This window comes from Mus musculus, chromosome 6, assembly GCF_000001635.26.
Source record: "Mus musculus strain C57BL/6J chromosome 6, GRCm38.p6 C57BL/6J".
NCBI classification, from domain to species: Eukaryota; Metazoa; Chordata; class Mammalia; order Rodentia; family Muridae; genus Mus; species Mus musculus.
The window spans coordinates 128,784,540-128,806,124 of record NC_000072.6 but is presented as its reverse complement, the minus strand read 5'-3'; the positions used below and the strand labels follow the sequence as shown (position 1 = coordinate 128,806,124).

General features: G+C 45.6%; 1 protein-coding gene and 1 long non-coding RNA gene across 5 annotated transcripts in view; one reads left to right on the top strand and one right to left on the bottom strand.

Moving 5' to 3' along the window:
• Positions 1-293: 293 nt before the first annotated feature.
• On the bottom strand, positions 294-7,416 carry Gm34755. 3 transcript variants are annotated; one of them, XR_378057.3, is made up of 4 exons: positions 6,230-7,416; positions 5,091-5,571; positions 1,280-1,614; positions 294-576 (listed from the first exon to the last, which is right to left on the bottom strand). It is a non-coding gene; the product is annotated as a predicted gene, 34755 (long non-coding RNA). The 3 variants fall into 3 exon arrangements; XR_001785376.2 differs by lacking the exon at positions 294-576 and having other exon boundaries at positions 1,043-1,614; XR_001785377.1 differs by lacking the exon at positions 294-576 and having other exon boundaries at positions 1,043-1,614; positions 6,835-7,212.
• A 10,067-nt stretch (positions 7,417-17,483) lies between these two features.
• Positions 17,484-21,585, top strand: part of Klrb1c (killer cell lectin-like receptor subfamily B member 1C) — a 10,157-nt gene continuing 6,055 nt past the window's right edge. For both annotated transcript variants that reach the window (NM_008527.2, NM_001159904.1), the window contains exons 1-3: positions 17,484-17,728; positions 20,102-20,200; positions 21,314-21,388. In NM_008527.2, the coding sequence (NP_032553.2) occupies positions 17,500-17,728; positions 20,102-20,200; positions 21,314-21,388 (403 nt within the window). In that variant the 5' untranslated portion in view covers positions 17,484-17,499. The remainder of the gene's footprint in view (positions 17,729-20,101; positions 20,201-21,313; positions 21,389-21,585) is intronic.

Genomic DNA, 21,585 nt, shown 5'->3' with positions numbered 1-21,585 from the left:
CTCTTTGTCTCCGGATTGGGTCCAAGCTTTAGGGCCTGTCATGCAGTCTTCACTGGAGTGGGTGTGGCAGAGGGTCATGTTTCCAGATTCAATTTTCATAGCCTGTTTAATAATTTCAACTATATCACTATGAAATAAAATGCAATTACTCTTGCACATAAGCACACAATTACATAATTGTAATTAATATCTCAACCAAATGCTCCTTGCCGTTAGTTATCCAGTCCCTCCGCTTCCCTGACTCCAGTGTAAGGACCAGAGCGAAGCCGGGGCGACTCTACAACTTTCCTCCTGATGCTTTAATTGCTTATAATAAGCATCTAAACAGCCATGACCCACATGCTTGCCACAACTGCAAGCACAGCAGACGGGAAGTAACTGCCATATCTGTGATGGGAAGAGCTCAGAGTGCAGAGCGGTACACCCGCGGCCTCAGGACCACTGCATTCGTACCTTCTATAGAACTACCGGTCTCTTCTCGTCCACACCCTGCGAGTATGGCCTCTTGTTAGCCCTCCACATTTCTTTCATTCAGCTTAGTAAACCTTCTGATAGACAAGAGAGCTGATTTCAACCCTGTGGAATACAAGTGACACTTTAGCACATGAAAATCACAGGGCACGGTGTTAACAAAGGGAAGACAAAAGTCACATGATTATCTCAGAGAACACAGAAACAACACTGACAAGGTTAGACGCCCCTTTATGGTGAGGCATTCAACAAACTAGGGGAAGAAGCCCCAGCACTAACATGGTGATGAGCATTTTTAAAAAGCCAGTGGCTAAAATCTTACTCATTGGGGACAGGGGTGTAAATACTCAGGGCAAGTGCTGACCCCTGCTGGCCAGTAAACACACCACACTGCTGCTCAGCATAGATCTGGAGGCCATAGGCACACAAAGGAAGTAAAATACAAAGACATTAGAGAAGACATCAAATCATGTCTGTTAGCAGAGGACATGCTCTTTAAAATTATGTTTATATGTAAAGGAGATTTCTGGCTTCTTTGGAGACTCAGTTATGTCATGTGATGTTTTTCCAGAAACGGTCTTATGACAGGATGTTTAAGCTGAAGAAGACGCATCGGAGGATGTTTTGTTGAGAACAGACATGTGGTATTTTTTTGGAAGCTGTCTGGGAAAGGGACATGCGATGTTTTGCTAGAGCAGACACTTGAGAGAACACATGGTATTTGGGAAGGGCATAAATACAACCCAACAGACAGTGGGCAACACTGAGTGGTATTACAAGGACAAGGTATTACAAGGTATTAGTTCACCTTGCCACTCTTTGCTGGACATGTTGGGCTTGGCCGTTGCTGGTCTTCGCTGACAGTGCTGTCTGGTGTTGGTTCACCTTGCCCCTCTTTGCTCAGAACCTTGCAGTTTTTTCTGGATTGCGCTGTCATTGCAGATCTGTGAGTGGTGTTTGTGAGTGGATTGAGCTGCCACTGCTGACGTGAGTGAACTGGACTGCTGATTTCCTGGCAACGCAGACTGGATTCTTCCCAAAGAACTATTTCTAAATAGGTCCACATCCTCGATTTCTGTCCAATGCAGAAATTGGCCACTATATCATTTACTTTTCTGATGCTGGGATCACGTCCAAGGCAATCTATAAAAGAAAGAGTTAATTTTGGCTTATACTTCCAAAAGATTAGAATCTCTAATAGCAGGGAAGAGCCAGCAAGCAGGCATGATGGCTGGAACAGGGTGCTAAGAGCTCAAATTTGAAGCACAAGCAGGAAACAGAGAGAGACAACTGGAAGTAAGGTGGGACCTTACAGTCTCAAAGCCTGTCCCCAGTGACATGTGACATATTCTTCCAGCAAGGCCACACCTCCTAAAGCCAGTGTTCAAATGCTCAAGACTGTGAAGGACATTTCTTGTTTAAATCATTACAGTCACCAGTGTACATCACTAACAATGAGCAATGCTAGGGGAAAGCTTAAATAATTCCACTAACAATACCGGGAAACAGACTGAATAATTTAGGAATAAACCAAATTATAAATGGGAATGTTTCACATAATGAAAGTCAGAAAACATTGCTGCATGAAGTTAAAGCAAACACTAATAAATGGCGTCTTGGGTTAATGAGTTGAATGAGGAATATTGTTGAGATGGTCAGACTAACAGTGATCTACAGGTTCAAAGCATTCCCTATCAAACACTAATAATGCCTTCTAGAACTGCATGGGAGTTGAATCGTTCAAAACACTTCGAATATATACAAAGCTGGAGGATGTAGGTGGGCTTATTTGAAAACACACTAGTAACCTATAATAATGAAATAAGTATTAGATACTGACATAGAGGAAAAATAGAGCAAAGTGAAGAATAGAGAACAAAGAATATTAAATGTTCACGTAATGATCACATGGTCTTCACATGGATACCAAAACCAAACCAAGGGAGGCAGGGTCAAGGGGGACGACGACAACAACAGTCTATTGAGCGAATGATGGAAAAAATGGATGACAGGTTTAGGTCCTACCATGTACAAAAATAAATCAGAATGAGTTAAAGAGATAAACAAAACTCTAACATTCTAAAATTTCGATAGCAAAACATAGAGGAAAATACTAATGTCATTGTATGTGGTGACTTCTTGGTTGTGACATCAAAGTACTGTCCAGAGACGCGGGAATAAGCAAAAGAGGCTGCATGGATCTTGAAGATGTTTTACAATGGTCTCAGTTAAGTCTGAAAGCATAGCTGCTGCTGCTAGGCTCAGGAATTGCCTGAGGGTGAGGGAGTGCGCTTCCCGGGAAGACCGGCAGGGGGCGCAGAAGCGAGAAGCGCCTTCAGGGCTTTTGAGGCAATGATTCCTTAGAGAAAGGGGTGGTGGTCATGAGTTCGGGAGTGTTCGCGAGGCCTGTTTAATGCTATGGTTTGGGTTGCCTGAAGGCAGGGCTTAGGACTGCAACTAAGGTTCCGGACTCCTCCTTCATGGGCGGGGCTAGTGACGCCATGATAGATCATAGCTAAGTATGTTCGAAACGGCCGCTGTAACTGCCGGTACTGGTGGTGCAGGCCGGTAGGATTTGCTGAAGGAGGCAGAGGCAGGAGGATCTGGAGTTCGAGGACAGCCTGGTCTACACATTTTTTTTTCTCGCCAAGAAAAGACCAGCTACCGAATGAAATAAAGTACCCATGCCCACTAAAATTCCAACACCCAAGAAACCTCATCGCAGCCTCGGGTCACCCTCTTCAAGCTCGGAAACCGGCACCCAGCTCATACCAGTTCTTACAGACACACAGGCACACATATACCTATGCACGCCCTCACTCCACACTCCTCTCTCCCCCGACGGGCTCCCTTTCCCTCACAATACCCCTGCTCAGCCAGCACAACCCTTAAGTTACATTTCTCTACTTCTACACGCTCAAGGGCTCTGCCTCTAGACATCAACTTCAGGGCTCATTGTCTGGCCTCACAGGGAACAGCCAGCACAGAGATCCGCATTCCCAGTCTCTGCTCCACACCCTGCATGTGATACACAGATTTGTCCTCTCCTGTCTGCCCTATTCTCCTAGCATCGTGACCTCTTTTCCTCTTCACTGTGCCTGGTACACTTTCTGTCTCCACCAGCTGCCTTTGCTGGTGACCCATAGTCTTTCCCCATCCTCCTCCTCCTCCTCCTCCTCCTCCTCCTCCTCCTCCTCTTCCTCCTCCTCCTCCTCTCTTTGATAACTGTCACTACTTCATGAACACCTCTCTGTGTCACCAGGACACAGGCGTTCTCATCCTCATTCATCCTTCAAAGGCTCCTGAGATGAGCTGCCCCTCACTATTCACGGCCCCTTGGTGATCTCTCACATCCCCAGACTCCTGTAGTAGGGCCAGGGTTCCCACGCACCGGGGCAAGCCTTCCTGTCATGGCGCCACTGTGCTTGTATGCTTACTGACCAAGGCTCCACAGGCCTCTAGGTTGACCTCCTGGGGGGAGTTTTGTGTTCTCTGCTAGTGATGGGACTCCTACTGTCCTTGCTAATGTCTGATGCTTGCAGTCGTCAGGACCCAAGCGTCCTCTGTGCTTGCGGAGCTAGAACATAGGGATGAGGCTGGCTCTAGACTCTCAATGTCTTCCTCACATAGTGCAGGTGGCATATGGGAGGCTGATACTAAATGACTCCTTCTTCTTAAGGCTGAAGAATGTGCGGTCCTGAAGCACACAGCAGTTGCTGTGTAATTCTTCCAGACAGCAAGCAACCACATCTGTTGTTTCTACCCTATGGTCGGTTGGGTCCTGTTGTCATCAACATGAGCATATGATTACTTACTTAGAACCCTGCATGCACATCCCATGAGCCACAAAGTCTACCAAGACAGTTAGGAATGCAACTCTCTTCAAAATTGAAAGCTTACTTAAAATGTGATGAGGTGTGTGTGTGTGTGTGTGTGTGTGTGTGTGTGTGTGTTGTTTGTTTGTTTGTTTGTTTGTTTGTTTTAACTCAATCATGTGAGTCTCAAGAGTGAACTTTGTGGGTGACAACATCCTGTTCAATGTTGGAAATGTCTGTTTGAACATGAGGTCCTCACTGTGTGAATATTGAAGGGCAGGATGCTGAAGCAGTAGGGCATGGTCCTTCCTAGCTTGTCTTGACTCTAGTCATATAACCAACCAGGTGGTGCTGGGCTATAAGAAAAAGCAAACGGAGCTAGCCATGGGAAACAAGCCAGTTAGCAGCACTCCTCTGTGGCCCCTGCTTCCATTCCTGCCTCCAGGTTCCTGCCTTGAGGTCTGCTTATTGGGGTGTTTGTTCATAAAAGGCAGTGACTGGAAGCTGATTAACCCTTTCCTCCACAAGCTGCTTTTGTCCTCGGACTTTATCACAGCAATAGAGGGCAAACTAAAACAAAGAACCAAACAGTATGTGGCCGTGATGTGGAAATGTTCTACAGTGAGAATTGCCTCAATGAATCACAGGACATAGGATTTAAAAGAAAAATGATAAACAGAAGCAAAGATGTGAAGGGGGTTTCAGAGGTGCACTCAGTAAAGACGTATAAACACTGAAGGAAACGCAGGATGAAATGGAGATAAAATTGGAAACCTGATTATTCCACTTGTTAGAGACACTCACAGTTCTGGACAAGGGGCGCCTTCAGGCAGCAGCAGCTTTTACTGTGTGAGGACTCCAGTCTTGGTGGAGAGAACCAGACCAGAGCAGAACCTAGCCAGAACAGCTCTGCCCGGTGACATATGTTTTAAAGGCTATTCTAGACCCACAGGCTGAGTTTAAATGGCTGTTATGTAAAGAAGGGGAGGACCCCTTGGGGAGTATTGCAAGGTCACCCGTGGCATTTTGGTAGAGACCAAACTGCACTGTGGTCTCTTTGTCCTTCCTTCAAGGCCTCCGGGAAGGCTTAGCAAGCTGAAGGGATGTAGCAAGTTTTCTGTACATGCAAGGGCATCACTCAGTCCAGTGGCTGCGTTCTCATTTTCATCGCAGTGGCTCTCTTGTGATCCTAGCGCACATTGAGAAGACTCAATGAAAAACCTTCCTTAGGAGAATGGAGCAAGTAGAAGATAGAATGTCAGGACGTGAAGGCACAGTAGAGCAGCTGGAACATTCAAACAAAGAAAGAAATAAAATGTAATTTTAAAATTATTACTATTATCAAATATTATTAAATAGTAAATGTTGTTATTAAATTAAATAATAATTGTTAAATATTTTTTAAATAATTTAAAAATAAGCATGCAATAATTTGGGGACACCATGAAGCACAAATTATGAATTGAAGGTATAGAGGAAAGAGAAGCCTCTCGTATTAAATATAATAAATGGGATATACAGAGAAGGCCCGGGGTGCAATGGTGCTCTGGTCTGTTAACTACCAGGTCACAATCTCTTACCTGTGATCTGCTCTTAAAATGCCATCGTATGTTGAATCCGCCCAGGGATTTATCCATTCATTCCTTTAACCCCCTCAAAGTCTAATAATATTCACTGGACACGTCCTCACAAACACTCACACAGATGTGCTTTATCATATTAGGCATTTAAAGAAGCTTGAAAGTTTCCAATTCATCCTCGAAACAAACAAACAAACTGCTCCGATATGGAAGGAAATGAATGAAAGAAACATCGGAGCTCACAGTCAGAGCCACAGAGTCACCGGCAGACACCCTGAGACCTTATCACACTCCCCTGCCCTCACCAGCACACTAGAGATCTAATTCTGCAGTCTCTTTACCTGGACCATTGTGTCTGCTTACCTAGAAAAAGCCCTGGGCACTGCAAGAGGGCGCAAGCCAAGGAGGAATACAGAGAATTCAGAGGAATGCACGCCTGAAGGTGCGGGAGTGTGTTTGCTGGGGTGACCGGCAGGGGGCGCGGGGCGAAAAGAGGCTTCGGGCGGGGCTCGTGAGGTTGCGGTTCCCTAGAGTGAGGGGTGGCTGACGTTAGGCGGGAAGTGTGCGTGAGACCGGCAGAGAACCGCATGAGCCAGGTTGACGGTGCGGTTTGGGGCGAAGGCCTGCTGGGCGTTGTACCCTACAATCTCCTCGTTGGAGAAAGCGGTGACGTCATAGAATACATAGCTAAGTAGAATCGTTGCAGCAGCAACGCCTGCCGGTCCTGGTGGCGCAGGCCGGTAGGATTTGCTGAAGGAGGCAGAGGCAGAAGGATCTGGAGTTCGAGGACAGCCTGGTCTACACACTTTTTTTTTCTTTAATTCCCAGTTTTCTCCTGGAAAACACTCACTTTTTTTCTAAGTACAACACGAAAACAAATTCACGGCCACACGCCACCCCCAAACACATCTCTAGAACTGACACCATTCCGAGATCCAGTTTCCTCACAGACCCTCACGCCCACGCACCCAGATCGCATCCTTCGCGTCCTCCGGGCGCATAGGCACCAGTGCAGCTCACACGCTCTTGTCCACGCAGAGCTGCACACGCCCGACCCTCCTGTCTTCTCCCCACGCCACGCTTCCGTCCTGACACGACCCCCTTCTTCCAATCCGTGTCCTCAGTTCTCGGGCGAAGCAGCGATCAGTAGTCGGCCGGCGAGAAATGGTCGCCGCCAAGAGTTCGGTTTTGTTTGTATTTGATTTTGAGAGGAATTCGGGGAATGATGAAAGTTTCAATAGCAATGACGTTCAGCCACGCCTGGTAGCTACATGAGCTCAAGAATGTGCCTCCTGGGCGGGCTGGAGAGATGGCTCAGCCGTTAAAGGCTAGGCTCACAACCAAAAATATAAGAGTTCGGTTCCCAGCACCCACGGCTGTCTCTCCAGCCACCTTTTTTGCCTTATACCACACACACAAAACACACTCCGAGTGAGCGCGCAAAATTAAACAGAAAAACCCTGTCTCGATTAAAAAAAAAAAAAAAAAAAAAAAAAAAAAAAAAAGAGGAAAAACTAAATAAATCCCGTCTCTCCTCACTAAATTGCAATTAAGACATCATTTTGTTGCCTTTAAGCAACGTAATCAATTTCAATTGATTTTTAACAGATATTTCAATTGGTTTTATCGAAACCAGCTTCAAATCTACACGTTCTCCCAAGGCTCACAGACACTCAGAGACACCGAGAACACTTCTCTAGCTACTCTGCACCATCTCTCTTCTGCCTGGTGTTTTTGACATCAACTTCAGGGTTCACAGTGTGGGCTCTCAGGGAACACCCAGCCATAGAGATCTGCACCCCCACACTTCTGCTGGTCCACACCCTGCACTTGATTTGCGCGTGCTGGCGTCTGCCCTCTTAGTCACTTAGTGTGATGACCTCTTTCACCTGGTGTGGCTTTCTGAGTACATGTCCTGGCTGGGCTCTGTGGAGTAAAATGTTTGGATGTCTCCTGAGATACAGTGGTCCCCTAACCCTCTATCCTCGCCCGTGATCAAAACCTTTAGGGGACAGAGTAATAAAGGTTCTGGATTAGCAAGTGGGTGAGGGTTTTAGAAAGGCCGAGCAAGGAAAAGAATTCCTAGTTTCCTTGTCCTGCAATGGACCCCAGGGACTCCTTGCCTTTTCCATAACAACTACAACAAAACGCCCCTCTGCTGCCTCTGGAATCGGTCAGTAACTTCAGAGAGGAAGCTGGGGTAGAAAAGGCTCCAGACAGTGCCCAAAGGATGGAGAAGGGGGAGCCGTGTTCACAGAACAGCCATGTAAGGCGGGGCTGGTGTGGGGCTGTGATACTGTTCATCCTAATTAGGTTTCAATTGTTGTGATAAAACGTCAGGGTCCAAAATAATCGAGGGTATAACTACAAATTTACAGTCAATAGCTCACCAGGAAAGGAAGCTGGGACAAGAGCTGAAGAAGACTCAGAAAAACACTGCTTCCTGGCTTGTTCCTCATGTTCCTCATGTCCTGCTCATATTTGCCTGTCTACACCCCAGGACTACCCGCCAAAGGGTGGCACAGCCCACAGAAGGATGGACTGTTTCACATCTATCACCAGTCACGAAAATGCCCCCATAGAGTTGACAATCTGATGGATGCAAAGTCTCGGCCGGGGTTCTCTCTTCCCAACTTGGTTCAAACTGACAAACCTAACAGCACACTGGTGTTTTCTCTGGGAAGACCAGCAATTCCCACCGACTCCAGCACCACCTCTTCTCTTATGACCCCGCTAGTTCTTGTCAGGGCCTGTTGGACCTGTCTTTAGGCATTTTTCTACCTGAGAACTGTCTACAGTACACATCGTGCTCACACATACCGCATAAAATACACACATACACAACGATCTTTAAAAATAGAAATGAACCAAGCAGTGGTGACACACGCCTTTAATCCCAGCACTTGGGAGGCAGAGGCAGGCAGTTTTCTGAGTTCGAGACCAGCCTGATCTAGGACAGCCAGGGCTGTATATAGAAACCCTATCTCAAAAATAAATAAATAAATGAATATCTAAATAAATAATAGAAATGAGCCAAAATGTGGGATAAAATAACACATACATAGTAAATGCATTGAATATTCTTAATGCTACCAAACTAGGGGGAAAATAGTTGAGCATTTTTAAAACTGATACTTCAATTACTTCATGCCCTGTGTTTTCCCTCTGAGGGAAATTCCCATGTTCACATAAAAAGCTGTCTGTGTTTACAACGACTTTATGAATTAACCCTTATATTTTACAAAAACTCAAATATCCCTGAGCTCATGACAAAGTAAACCAACTTTACACAGCACTGGGGAAAATGAGTGAAAAGGGAAAACGGGGTCTTCATGCCTGCACCTGCCCATTACTTCTGCTGGCTAAATGTCTGCAGCTTTCTGCCCACAGAGGTCCCTAAACTACAACCCGCTGGTCATCTTAAGTTTCCCTTAAAGCACCTTTCTGCCCAAACAGTTTCCCTTGGGCTAGCAAAATGGCCCTGTGAGGAAAGCTTCAAGCCTGGCGACCTGAGTTCACTCCCCGGAACCTACACAAAAGTGGAAGGAGAGAACCAGATACATATAGTTGTCCTCTCACCTCTAAATGTGGGCCATGGCACGTGTGACCCCCCCCCCCACACACACACCCCACCATCACCATCATCACCACCCAAAACAAAAACAACACAAAAACCCCACCCCCTTGCACTATTTTATTTAGAGAATCTGACCACAGAGCAGCGGTTTTCTGCTGGGAAATTCTAACGGCCAGCATCCTGTTCTCATTCTGCTCACACTTTACCCACCAGTTTCCTGTTAGTTTTTCCTGGCCTGTTTGCAACACTGTCTTTCTTTTAGGGTGTGAGATGCATCCTGTGTAATCCCAGCTCACGCCTCACATCTCTCCTGCCCTGGAATCTCCTGCTGTATCCAGCTGTGTTGGTGTGTGACACACAGCTGTGGAGTGCACTGTGCGTGGCTCTCAGATGCATTGCTACTGCAGGGATCCAGCCCATGGTGTTCTTAAAAAGCAAGTGTGTAAGAGCAGAAAGAGAAGGGTGCCATGGGCTGGGCTACACAGGGAAGGAGTGTCTACAGAAGGGCATGGGGTCCTGGGGTGGAGTCTGGGTTTATACCTTGATTGTGATGGAGACTCTATGATTATATATGTTCTCAAACTTCATGGAAGTGTGCAACAAATGAATGAATTATTATATATATATATTCAGTACTTATATATGTATACATATATATTCAGTACTTATATATGTATACATATATATTCAGTATACACACACACACACACACACACACACACACACACACACATATATATGTGTATGTATGTATACACACAAATATACACAACAAGGAGCCTCAGCTTAAAGTAAGGAAGAGCTGAGACAGGTCTGGATGCTTAAGCTGCCTAGGACAGGAGAAACAACCGGATCAAGCAGATTTAGAAGCAGAGGCTCCAAAGGTGGACAGTTCCTGTTCTCCTTGAAATAGGAAATGTCTTTGGATCTGTAATGGCCAGAGTTCAGAGACACCAGCAGGAGCTCTGGTTTCTCCTAAGTGAGCTCCCAGTTTGCATGCAGTGCACAGGGTGTGACAGACACTAATGGTGCTGCTGAACAGCTTTAACACTGGATCCCTAGAGTTTCTTTTCTCTTTTCCTTTTTACCCCCTGTTACTGAAAATAGATTCTTTGATCAGACAATAAATCCCCTTCCCTCTGCTCCTCTCCATTTCCCCATTCCTCCTCTCCCATCCAGATCCACTCCCTCTCTGTCTCTCCTTAGAAAAGAACTGTCTTCTTGTACAAGATAACAACAAAACACAACAAAAACAAAATAAAATAAATATATTAGGACAAAACAAAAGCCATCACATCAGATTTGCACAAGGAAACCAACAGAAGGAATAGAGCCCCAAAGCAGGCATAAGAGTCAGAGATCCACTCACTCACACACTCAGGTGTTGTGGGTTGCCCTGGTGCTGTTTGTATTTTGATGCTAATTCTGCTTCCTCAAGAGGGGCTGCCCCAGTGAGGAGTGGATCACTCAGGTGATTCCATTTGAGCCTTCTCCCCATTTTAAGTGGTCAAATAAAGGCTGGAGCCTATGACTGGGCAGTGGAAGAGAAAGGTGGGGCTGGAAATGTTAGAGAGGGAGAGAGAGGAAGGAGGAGAGAGAAACTAGGAGACAGAGGAGAGAGAGGAAGGTGAAGGAGGAGGAAGTGGAAGGAAGATGGAGCAGAACCACGTGGCCTGGAGGAGCCACAAGTAGCAAGGGATCTCCCAGCTGGGGAATGGAGTAGTGTAGTGGTGTATATATTCAATCTAGGCACACAGCTTATAAATACAATAACTGAGTTGTATGTTCTTTGCACAGGCTTATTGGGATTGGAGATTTACCACAACACTCAGGAATCCCATAAAAATACTAATCTGAAAGCTAAAATCTGTGTGCAGAGGATCTAGGGTAGAGCCACGCAGACCTGTGCTTGTTGCTGCAGGCTCTGTGAATTCATAGAGCTTTGCTCAGTTGATTTACAGGGCCGTGTTCTGCTGCTGACCTCCATGTTTCTAGCTCTTACACTCTTTCCATCTCCTCTCCCATGGGATTCTCTGAGCGCTGTAGGAAGGAATTTGCTGAAGACATTTAGAACTGCCTGTTCCAAGGCCCCTCCCCTCTGCATAATGTCAAGTTGTGGGTCTCAGTTGTCCCCATCTGCTGTGGGAGGAAGCTTCTCTGGTGATGGCTTAGTAAGGAACTGGTCTATGAATATTAGAGAATATCATCAGGAGTCATTTATTTGTCCCTATTTTTGGGGGTGGGGTGGGTTTGGGAGACTCTAATGATGACTGATTCTATTCATGGGGGCTATAGATCTGTTTAACTTGCTTATCTGATCTTGATTTAAGTTTTATATGTGGTACCTACTGAGAAAATCATTCATTTCTTTTATATTTTCCAGTTGATGGAGTACAGGTTTTTGAAGTAGGTCCTTATAGGTCTCTGGATTTCCTCCATGTCTGTTGTTATTTCCCCCTTTTTTGTTTCTGATTTCCAATACACTCTCTGCCTTTTAATTAATTTGGATAAGGGTTTGCCAAATCTTACTGATTTTCTCAAAGAACCAACTCTCTGTTATATGTTTCTTTGTGTTTGTTTGCTTCTATTTTATTGACTTCTGCCAGGAGTTTGATAATTCCTGCTGCCTACTCCTCTTGGATATGATTTTATCGTTTTGTTCCAGAGAGTTCACGTGGGCTCTTATCTCCACTCTGTTCCCACATGCAGGGTTCCACTGCAGGGCACAGCTTCTCTCCTTGTTGATTTATCACAGGTTGAGAAGTCAGGCGGTCGGTCGTTTCCTCTTGTTCTCCCTGGGGTTGAGCACTAATGGCTGCACTGTACTTACCTAGAAATGTGTGGGAAGTGCTGTTTGTTTTTTCAAGACAGGGTTTCTCTGTGTAGCCCTGGCTGTCCTGGAATTCAATCTATAAGCGTGGCTGGTCTCAAAGTTACTGACCCACCTAAGGCATGCTCTACCACTCCTGGGTTTGAGAGCACTTTTGATATATTCTGCAAAAGTGGTCAGAGGGATTGACTGGATGGAAAGGGGAGAAAGAAGAGATGCTTGCCAAGGCTGTTGTTGGTGAACTTGAAGCTGGTTTACAGCCAGTGGAAATGCAAAATGGCTGAGCTGTTGTGAAGACAGTAGGGCCCATGACTAAAGAAGCAAAGAAACAAATGGATTATTGAATATCCAATCAGTCAATGACAGACTGACTGACAGACTGAGTCAATGATAGAGAGCACCAAAGGATCCAGCAATCTGCCATGGAGTGCATATCTGAAGGATGAGAGACAGGGTTCATAGTCACTGCAGTAGGATTCACAACAGCCCAAAAGGAAGCAGCAGATAAGCTTGCTTCACCAGGGACAGATAGACAGCAAGGGTTGAGTGTATAGATCATATTCTTCAGCTTTAAGAAAGAATGGCAAGTTATGGGCCCTATGTAGGATGTGGGAAAGGTGGTATATGCCCTATGTAGGATGTGGGGCAGGTTGTATATGCCCTATGCAGGATGTGGGGCAGGAGGTATATGCTCTATGTAAGATGTGGGCCAGGTGGTATATGTCCTATGTAGGATGTGGGGCAGGAGGTATATTCCCTATGTAGGATGTGGGGCAGTGTAGGGCAGCGTGGGGGAATAAAGGGAGTGGGAGAAAACCTGCATCCTGCCAGAGTTCCAATGCTCTGGGTGGGCAGACGCCAGAGGATTGCTGCATGCTTTCCACATGGCCCCAGATGCGTGTCTGGCTGTGGGAAGCTATGAACTCAGCCCTCAGGAGGTGGACAAGGGGCAGTCCAAGGTCTCTGGGCCTCACGGAGGCCAGAGATAACAGGTTCTTAGTCTCAGGCATCCCAGACACAGCTGGACACCTCGGAAGAGCTGAGAACAAAATGGGGGCCCCCAGGGGTCGCTCGGCCATCCCCAGGGCCGAAGGGAGGAGAGGGCAGGGAGAGAGAGGGCTCTGGGTGGTTCCCATGTGGGCGAGAGTCCTTGGTCCAGTCCATGGTTAGAGTGCCTTGGGGGTGGGGGGAAGGTTAGACACAGCACTTTAGGGGAAAGAGCCATCGTTCAAGCACAGGGGGACTTGACTCTCAGAGACAGTCTATGGTTTTAGAGCTTTATTGGAGAAAGGCAGGGAGAAAGAGAGAAGATAGAAAGAGAGAGGCCGGCCATGATCACAAGCGAAAACTTCTATAATACCAGTATGGCTCTATGAGGAGAAGGGAGCCAGACACAGGACCGTCTTCAGAAGCTCCTGATCCTCTCAGTCTGGCTACTGGGGCATAAAAAACAAACAAAACAGTTACAAACAAGGTAGGAAGGTGAGAGGATTCATGCCCACAATTGTCCTCTTACCTCCACTCTGATTGTAGACTTTGGCTTCCAGAACTCCGAGAATATAAATTCCTGTTGTTTCAGCTGCCCAGACTGTGGTACTCTATGCAAATCCTAGAAAATCCAATACAGTAAGTACTCCACATCTGCTCCACAGTGCAAATAGGAATCACAGTACAAACACAGCAAATATGTCACGTGTTCACTTCGATATTTTCCCATGTCATCGCAAACAGAAGTGGGGAGGGCAGACCCTCCAGTTTTAGAGAAAATGTTTTCAGTCTACATCATGGAGAATGATGTTAGTCACTGGCTTTTAGATTTAAAATGTTTTAACACATTGATCAAGTGATTGACTGACTAGTTGTCTTTGTTGAGCAAGCATGGCACACCTGAGTCCCTTAGTGTGTTTGTGGAGGTCAGAGCACAGAGGACAGCTATGGAAGCATCCCTCTCCATCATGTGGGTCTTGACAATTGAACTCAGATCATCAGGTGTGGTGGGAGGAGCCTCTTCACATAGAGCCATCTACAGAGATGCAGTCTACTTCTGTCCTCACAGATGGGCTTTCCCTCTGACTTAATAAACTCCTCAGCAGGAGTGGTGTGTAATCTTGTCAAGTGCTGCTTCACCTCTGCATTTACTGAGGTGACCAAATAACAAATACAAAATGTCTTCCTTTTTGCTTTTATTTATATTGTTAAATAATTGTGTCCGTTCATCATTTCCTGCCTCCCATTAGTGCTTTCTCTGGGGATCTGTTAGCTCACTGAGCATGTTTAGGACAATTTCTTTTTTTTAATTCTGTCAAGCAGCTCACACATCTGTGACATCTTAGTCTATGAAGCATCATTTCAATGGGGCCATCTTTCCCTGTTTCTTTGGATCTGTGTACAATATTTTCTCCATTTGTTATTTTGCTGGTTTATTTTTATGTTATAGTTATTGTTGTTTCTTAAGACAAGGTCCCTTTACATAGTCCTGGCTGCTCTGGAACTCACTCTGCAGACCAAGCTGCCCTGTAGATCCACCTGCCCGTGCCTCCCGAATGCTAGGATCAAAGGCTTACACCACTGTGCTCAGTTCTCACGGTGGCTTAAGCATTTGCCAACCAATTCAACTGGTCCAGGCTTTACAAATGCTCTTCACCCAAGCGAACTCTTCACCAATCATCCCAAATAAAGACACTCCTCTAATAATTCCCATGTCTCACTCTCCCTAGAACCTGCCTGGGAACTGCACTTGGAACACGCTGTTTCCTTTATGTTCTGTGGGCTCCAAAACTGTGATTTGGCAGGGCAGGGTCACTACTCTCTGTGTTCTTCTTTCTGTTGTTGCCACATTGAAGACGTAAGTTTCCCTTTTCTGATCCCCTGCCCCATACACACACTATTGGCTTCTCGAGGATGGGTGGCTGAAGCTGCCTTCTTGGGCTACAGACTGAAATGGAAGTGGTGACATTCCCTCCCATACACAATCCAAGTAAGATGGCTGGATGAGTTCCCTAAGTATGAACTCTCAGAGGGTTTTATGGGCTTTTCCCTGTGTAGTAGTTATGCAGGTATTCGGCCTGTGTAGTGGTTATGCAGGTATTCGGTGCTGTTCTCTAGATTCTGTGTCAAGCACAGTGACCTCAGCTGGCTGTGCCCACAGACACATGAGACTCTGGGCACTTCTGGTCACTTCACGCCTTAGCCAGTGCCTGTTAAAGAGAACATCACACCTCAGAACTGTGACTTTTCACAAGGCCACTGTGGATTCCTAGAAGCCATAGACACCTTCAGAACTCAGTAAAACCTCTATGTCCTCAAAGCACCATTTGAATCTTCTGCTAAGAGCATCAGCCTTCTCCTTCCTGACCTTTCTAACGCATCTCCACAGTTTTCATTGGTTTCCAGGTTATTAGGTGGTTATAAGCCACCTAAATATTTGCAGAGTTTATTCACACACTCCCCACCTAAGGCTCCTGTTATCTTGGCAAAGGAAAGGGATTATGGGCAGAAACAAGCATCACTAATAAGCATTTGGGTGTGTTCTTTATATACTAAGGCTTGAGGTTCTTATATATGCTGAAATCTTTTATGTACTAAAAGTTGAATCCATTTTCATGGATTCTCTATATTTGACTGTAAAATATCATGACTAAAGATGAAAAATATTGTGTGATTGCTAAAATCTTCGGTCTAGGCAAAGCATGAAGCGTCAGGAACATAGGCAATTGAGTGCTTGCCTCAAATTCACGAGGACTGAAAAAAAAATAGATGGAGCATGGTGCAGAACCCTATGCTCAGCCTTGTGTTGAGTAAAATGGCTGTCATCAGAGACAGCTGAGGAGGCCCCACTGAGTCTTAAGTGAGCTGTGAGGCCCTCATATATAATTCCCCCTGCTTCCTTCTTCAGTGATCTTGTGGCATATGCTATGAGTGTGCACCTTCTGTCTCCTGGAACTCTCAGCCAGCTGACACCTGCACTGTCATTTAGTGATGAGTGCCTGGTACAATTCCATTCTGACCACAGAAGGTGACTTTAAGGAAGTCCTTGCTTTTCTTTATCACTTATAATGTGTGAATGTGTGACTCGGCATTAGTAGTCCTTGCTCTAAGACTCTAGGCCTGGAAACCCTTGGAGGAGTTATCACATCCCATAGACCCAAGTCCTCCACTCCCTGAGCTCTGACAGATGAAGTCCTTTCACTCAGGTGAATGATGTTACACCCACCTGGACCTTCAGGACAGGGTAGAGCCAGAGCTGCAGGTGTCGCTCCGCCCTCAGTGTTTTTCCTGTTGTGTCAGTCATGAATTCTTCCCACAGTCATGACATGTCCACATCTCACAGCTTCCTTCACAGCATGGATGTTTCAGGAGGATCTTAGAGCTTCAGCTCATGTCACGTATAACTGTGGACTTGCACATATTACTATTTATTTTTACAATAATATATTGTATCTTGATTGCTGGTAAATTGGTAAAAATCAGTCACTTAAATTTGAATTGAGGAAGAATGTTGCATTTCACTGACCCTCGGCTGCATTCACCTTGAGAGAATAACTCAAAACAAATGGTTACCAGATTCAGAACAAAAGAAGACCACATGTTACACCTTCCTTTCTTAAGACAATAACATGTAATGGGAGCAGATGCAGAGACCCACAGCCAAACATTAGGCAGAGCACAGGAGCCCCATGAAAGTGGCAGAGGAAGGACTGTGGGAGCCAGAGGCATGGAGGACACCAGGACACCAGGAGAACATGGCCCACAGAATCATCTAAGCAGGGCTCATAGGGACTCACAGAGCCTGAAGCAGCAGTCATAAAGCCTGCATGGGTCTGCACTAGGCCCTCTGCATATATGTTATGGCTGTCAGCTTGGTATTCTTCTGGAATTCCTAACAGTTGGAGTTCGAGTGTCTCTGACTCTTTTCCCTGCTCATGGGAATCTTTTCCTCCTGCTGCACTGTCTTATCCAACCCTGGTAAGAGGATTTGTGCCCAGTCTTATTGCATCTTGTTATCCTGTATTCAGTTGATGTCACTGGGAGGCCTGTTCCTTTCTGAAGGGAGACAAAGGAGCAGTGGATCTGGGGGAGCGGAGAGGAAGGGGAAGTAGGAGGAAAGGAAGGAAGGAAAGCTGTGGTCATGGTGTTTTGTATGAGGGAAGAACACAGAAAAAAAAAAAAAAGACAGTAGTGTGTAAGCTGTGTGGGTGGGACAGACAGCAAGGTCAGTCAGTAACCATGGAGAAACCCTCAGAGACAGGAATCAGTGGGTGTGGGAACAGAGCAGAGCATTCACAGAGGACTTTCTTTTGCTTATTTCACCTCAAAGGCCTTGGAGTTTGTCCCTTCTCACCACCAGTTAAGTGTTGCATCTCCTGTGAAATGGACACAGCAAGTATCTACCTCGGTTTAAAGCCACCCAGGACACTGGGGGCTTGGCATGAGTCACCCCCATCTCTTCCCCCAGGTCAGTCACTTTATTTTTCCTTGTAACATTAGAATATCTTCCAGAGTTATGATTTTTCTTACAGTTTTAAGTTATTGCTATGAAAGTGAGCAACCATCTACCAGCGCTGAAGAGTGTAGATGGCTACAACTTTGGATTAATAAAAAGCTCACTGGTTCCATCTTTAATCAGTCAGTCAGTGTGAAACTTGAGCAGGTATTCTTTTGACTTTAGCCACAAGATCCTGAAGATATTTCATATCTACAAGGAAAGAGATTCTTCTGGCAGGCAGACTCACTATAAAGCGTCTTGCCTGGTCCAGACTTCTCTGCAGAACACAAACACCACGACTCCTCTCCATGCCATTCTAGCACTGAGCACTGGAGGAGTTGAGGGATGTGGCACCCTGTTTGCCAGAAATGTGGAAGACTGATAGGAGGCATTTATGAAGGGTACCATGACTTAGGGATGGATGAAAAGAGACAGACACAGAGGCCGAAAGTATGTCTACAGTGGTCATGGTATGGTATGGAGTTCAGTGACATAACTGAGTTTCCTTATCTAAAACTGCAGTGCTTAAAATCTAGCCTGTCTATACTGTGTCAAGAATGTAAACCCACAACTCTTTAAGGCTGTTTGTCAGAAACTATAAAAAAAAATAGTTAAAAAAAAAATCAGGAAGCCGGGCATGGTGGTGCATGCCTTTAATTCCAGCACTTGGGAGGCAGAGACAGGCAGATTTCTGAGTTCGAGGCCAACCTGGTCTACAAAGTGAGTTCCAGGACCTCCAAGACTATACAGAGAAACCCTGTCTCAAAAAACTGAAAAAAAAAGAAAAAAAAAAATCAGGAAAAAAGTACAGAGAAAAAAGTCACCAAAACTGCATTATAAACTTTACATAGGGTCTGGGAAAGTGGAGGGTTTTGTTGACCAGAGGGGGATTTGAGGGGCCAGTTATGTGTGGTAGGTGCAGGCAAGTGTTTGCTTTCCCTGTTTATGATTGCAAACATGGAAGACATGACTTGAGAAGCTGAAGGTTTGGGGTTTTGTTTTCCCACTGAGTCTAGACAGCACTGCCAGTGTGTGCATGGGCTTAAGGTCATGACCTGGAGCACAGGTGGCCTCATAGGGACTGTATCCTTGAACAAAACTGACTCTCCCACTCCTAGCAGCCATCAGCTGTCAATGACTCCCCAGATGACGTTGGAACTCCATGCCCAACTCCCCCGACTACTCTGGGCCTTTACCTGACTTGAGCTTTCGAAGGTCTTGTGCAGGCTATCACAAATGGCCTGAATTCATATATGCAACTGCCCTACTGTGTCTGAAAGACAGTGTTTCATTGAAGTTGTCCACCATCTCTGGCTCTGCAGTCATTCTTTCCCCTCTTCTGTGATAATGGCAGAGCTTTGTTTTGCGGTGGGATGAGATGCAGATGTGCCACTTAGGACTGAGTACTTTATAGTCTCCTATTCCCTACTTGTTCTGGGTGGTGCACACCTATAATTCCACCACTTGGGAGGCAGAGGCAGGAAAATCAGGAGCTCAAGGTCATCTTCAGCCACACAGAGGGTTAGCAGTCAGCCTGGACTAAGGGGTAACCCTGCCTTTAAAGTGTAGGAAAGAATGCTGTGAAAACCTCATTGTATAATATGTACTTAGTGTATGCTCTCTCTCTCTCTCTCTCTCTCTCTCTCTCTCTCTCACTCTCTCTCTCTCTCTGTGTGTGTGTGTGTGTGTGTGTGTGTGTGTGTGTGTGTGTGTAAAACAATGTACATAGAGTCTGGTACTGGCCAGTTTCAGTTCCTCTATCCACTGAGGGCTTTGGAATTCAGCCAATAAGGAGGGATTAACACAACTGAAATACTGAAATATTGTCTGAAATCACAAGATGCTTCTCCTTGGATGCCACGCCTTTGATCCAAAACTGGAGATCATTGTAGACAGCAGTGAAGAAGACTTCATGTCCAGGAATAGAATCATATGTCATTAGCACTGAAAGTCATCAGTACCACAAAACTGAGCATCAAAAGCATCTCTTGATTAAAGGATCTTCCTTAGAGATGCTCTGACTCCCTTCCCAAAATAGAACATACCATTTACTTTTGGACAGCACTCAATCACATGTATCGAGATTGATTCAGCCGATGCTCCTTTGTGCATAATACGTACATAAGTATTATTCTTTCAGTCCTGCTTTATCAAAGCAAACAGCTGAACCTAACAGAGAGTTCATCTCCTGGAATTCTGCTTTAAGATGGTGGAGAAAGGCTCATATCTGCAGCCGACCCTCTACTTGAATCCAATTGTCCTTGTTAGTCAAAATCACCTTTAACTGTTAGTCCAGATGTTCTGTACTGGCTTAAATGAGTTACAAGGTTTTTAACTTCGCAGATGCCTGTCGGTGCCCACGTTCACACAGGTTGGCTCTGAAGCTCAGCTGTGCTGGGCTCATCCTCCTTGTCCTGACCCTGATTGGGATGAGTGTCTTAGGTAAGTGAGGCCAGGACTTGTGCTTCACAATCCTTCCTCTGCTTCCATCATAAATATCGGTGCCTCTTCACATGATTGGGACCCTTGGGCCTGGAGGAGGGTCAATGACGTGAGTAGGAACAGGACAGTATCCCATACCCAGTGAGAAATTTCACATTGCCTTCATGCTTCCAAATTCCTCTGAGACCCATTAGGGGCTGTTAACACAAAGGGCTCTCTAACAGGCCTGAGCATGGCAAAGATGGCACCAGCAGATTTTGTCCCCTCCCCCTCCCCCCAGCCCCCCCACCCACCCCCTGTTCCTCTCCTTTGCTAAAGCCCCCAAGGTCTATTCCCTTACTTAGCCACTTCCTTCTGCCTGATTCATTCCTGAGGCTGATCACCGAGGAGGTCCAGCATCAAGGTCCAGTAATCAAAATCCATTATTTGGCTTCCCTGACTAACATGCCAATCAGGACTTCCCAACTGAACCTGGCACAGACTTTCCCTTTTTCTCCTTAAAAACCCACTCTTGCAAAAAACACCTGTTGCTGTCTTTGCCTGATCCAGAGGCAACCAGTCTCGCAATCCCTCCAGGGTAATAAATGTCCTTTGTGCTGAGAATTTGGTGTCTGTGTGTGTTCTGAGCTGACTCCAAGCCCTTAAACTCCAATACACACACAACACACATGTACACAGAGCCTAAAATAATAAATCATAATTGTGACCAAAACAAAAACAAAGCAAACCAAAAGGCTTAAGTGTTTGGTTTATTAAGTGTCTATTAAACTAAACTCCAGCGGCACTAAGCTGTCTTCCTTGGACGGGTGCACTAGTACTCATTCTGAAGATGAGGATTCAGGCAGTGAGGGTGGGTAAGTTAAGTCTCTGTGACGCCATTGGATAATAGGTCACACTAAACAGAGGTGGGAATCCACATGTTCTGTGGTTTTCTTCTTTATTTATGTATTCTGTCTCCACACTCCTTCCTCAGCCCAGTTTGCTAAGATTTTATTCTCAGTCCAGAAGTTCAGGTTTGTTGAAATAACTTGATTTCCTGGAGTGAGAAATGAAACACCTGCTCCATCATTCATTTTAGCGTTAATCCTCTCTGTGTGTTTTCTCATTTACCAGTGCGAGTCTTAGTACAAAAACCATCAAGAGAAAAATGCTGTGTGTTTATTCAAGAGAACCTGAATAAAACAACAGGTAATTTTTTGTGCCTTGTATTTTGCAAGAATAATAGCTGATGTTTGCTATTTACCAGGGATTACGGTCAGCCAAGGCTTACAACAACCATCTCTGAAGATGCTATATCACCATATCTTATGTTAGAGGAAATTGCTGCATAGAAACTTGTTGAGGGTCTCATGGTTGGTAGTTAATAAGGCTGGTAACTTCTTTGA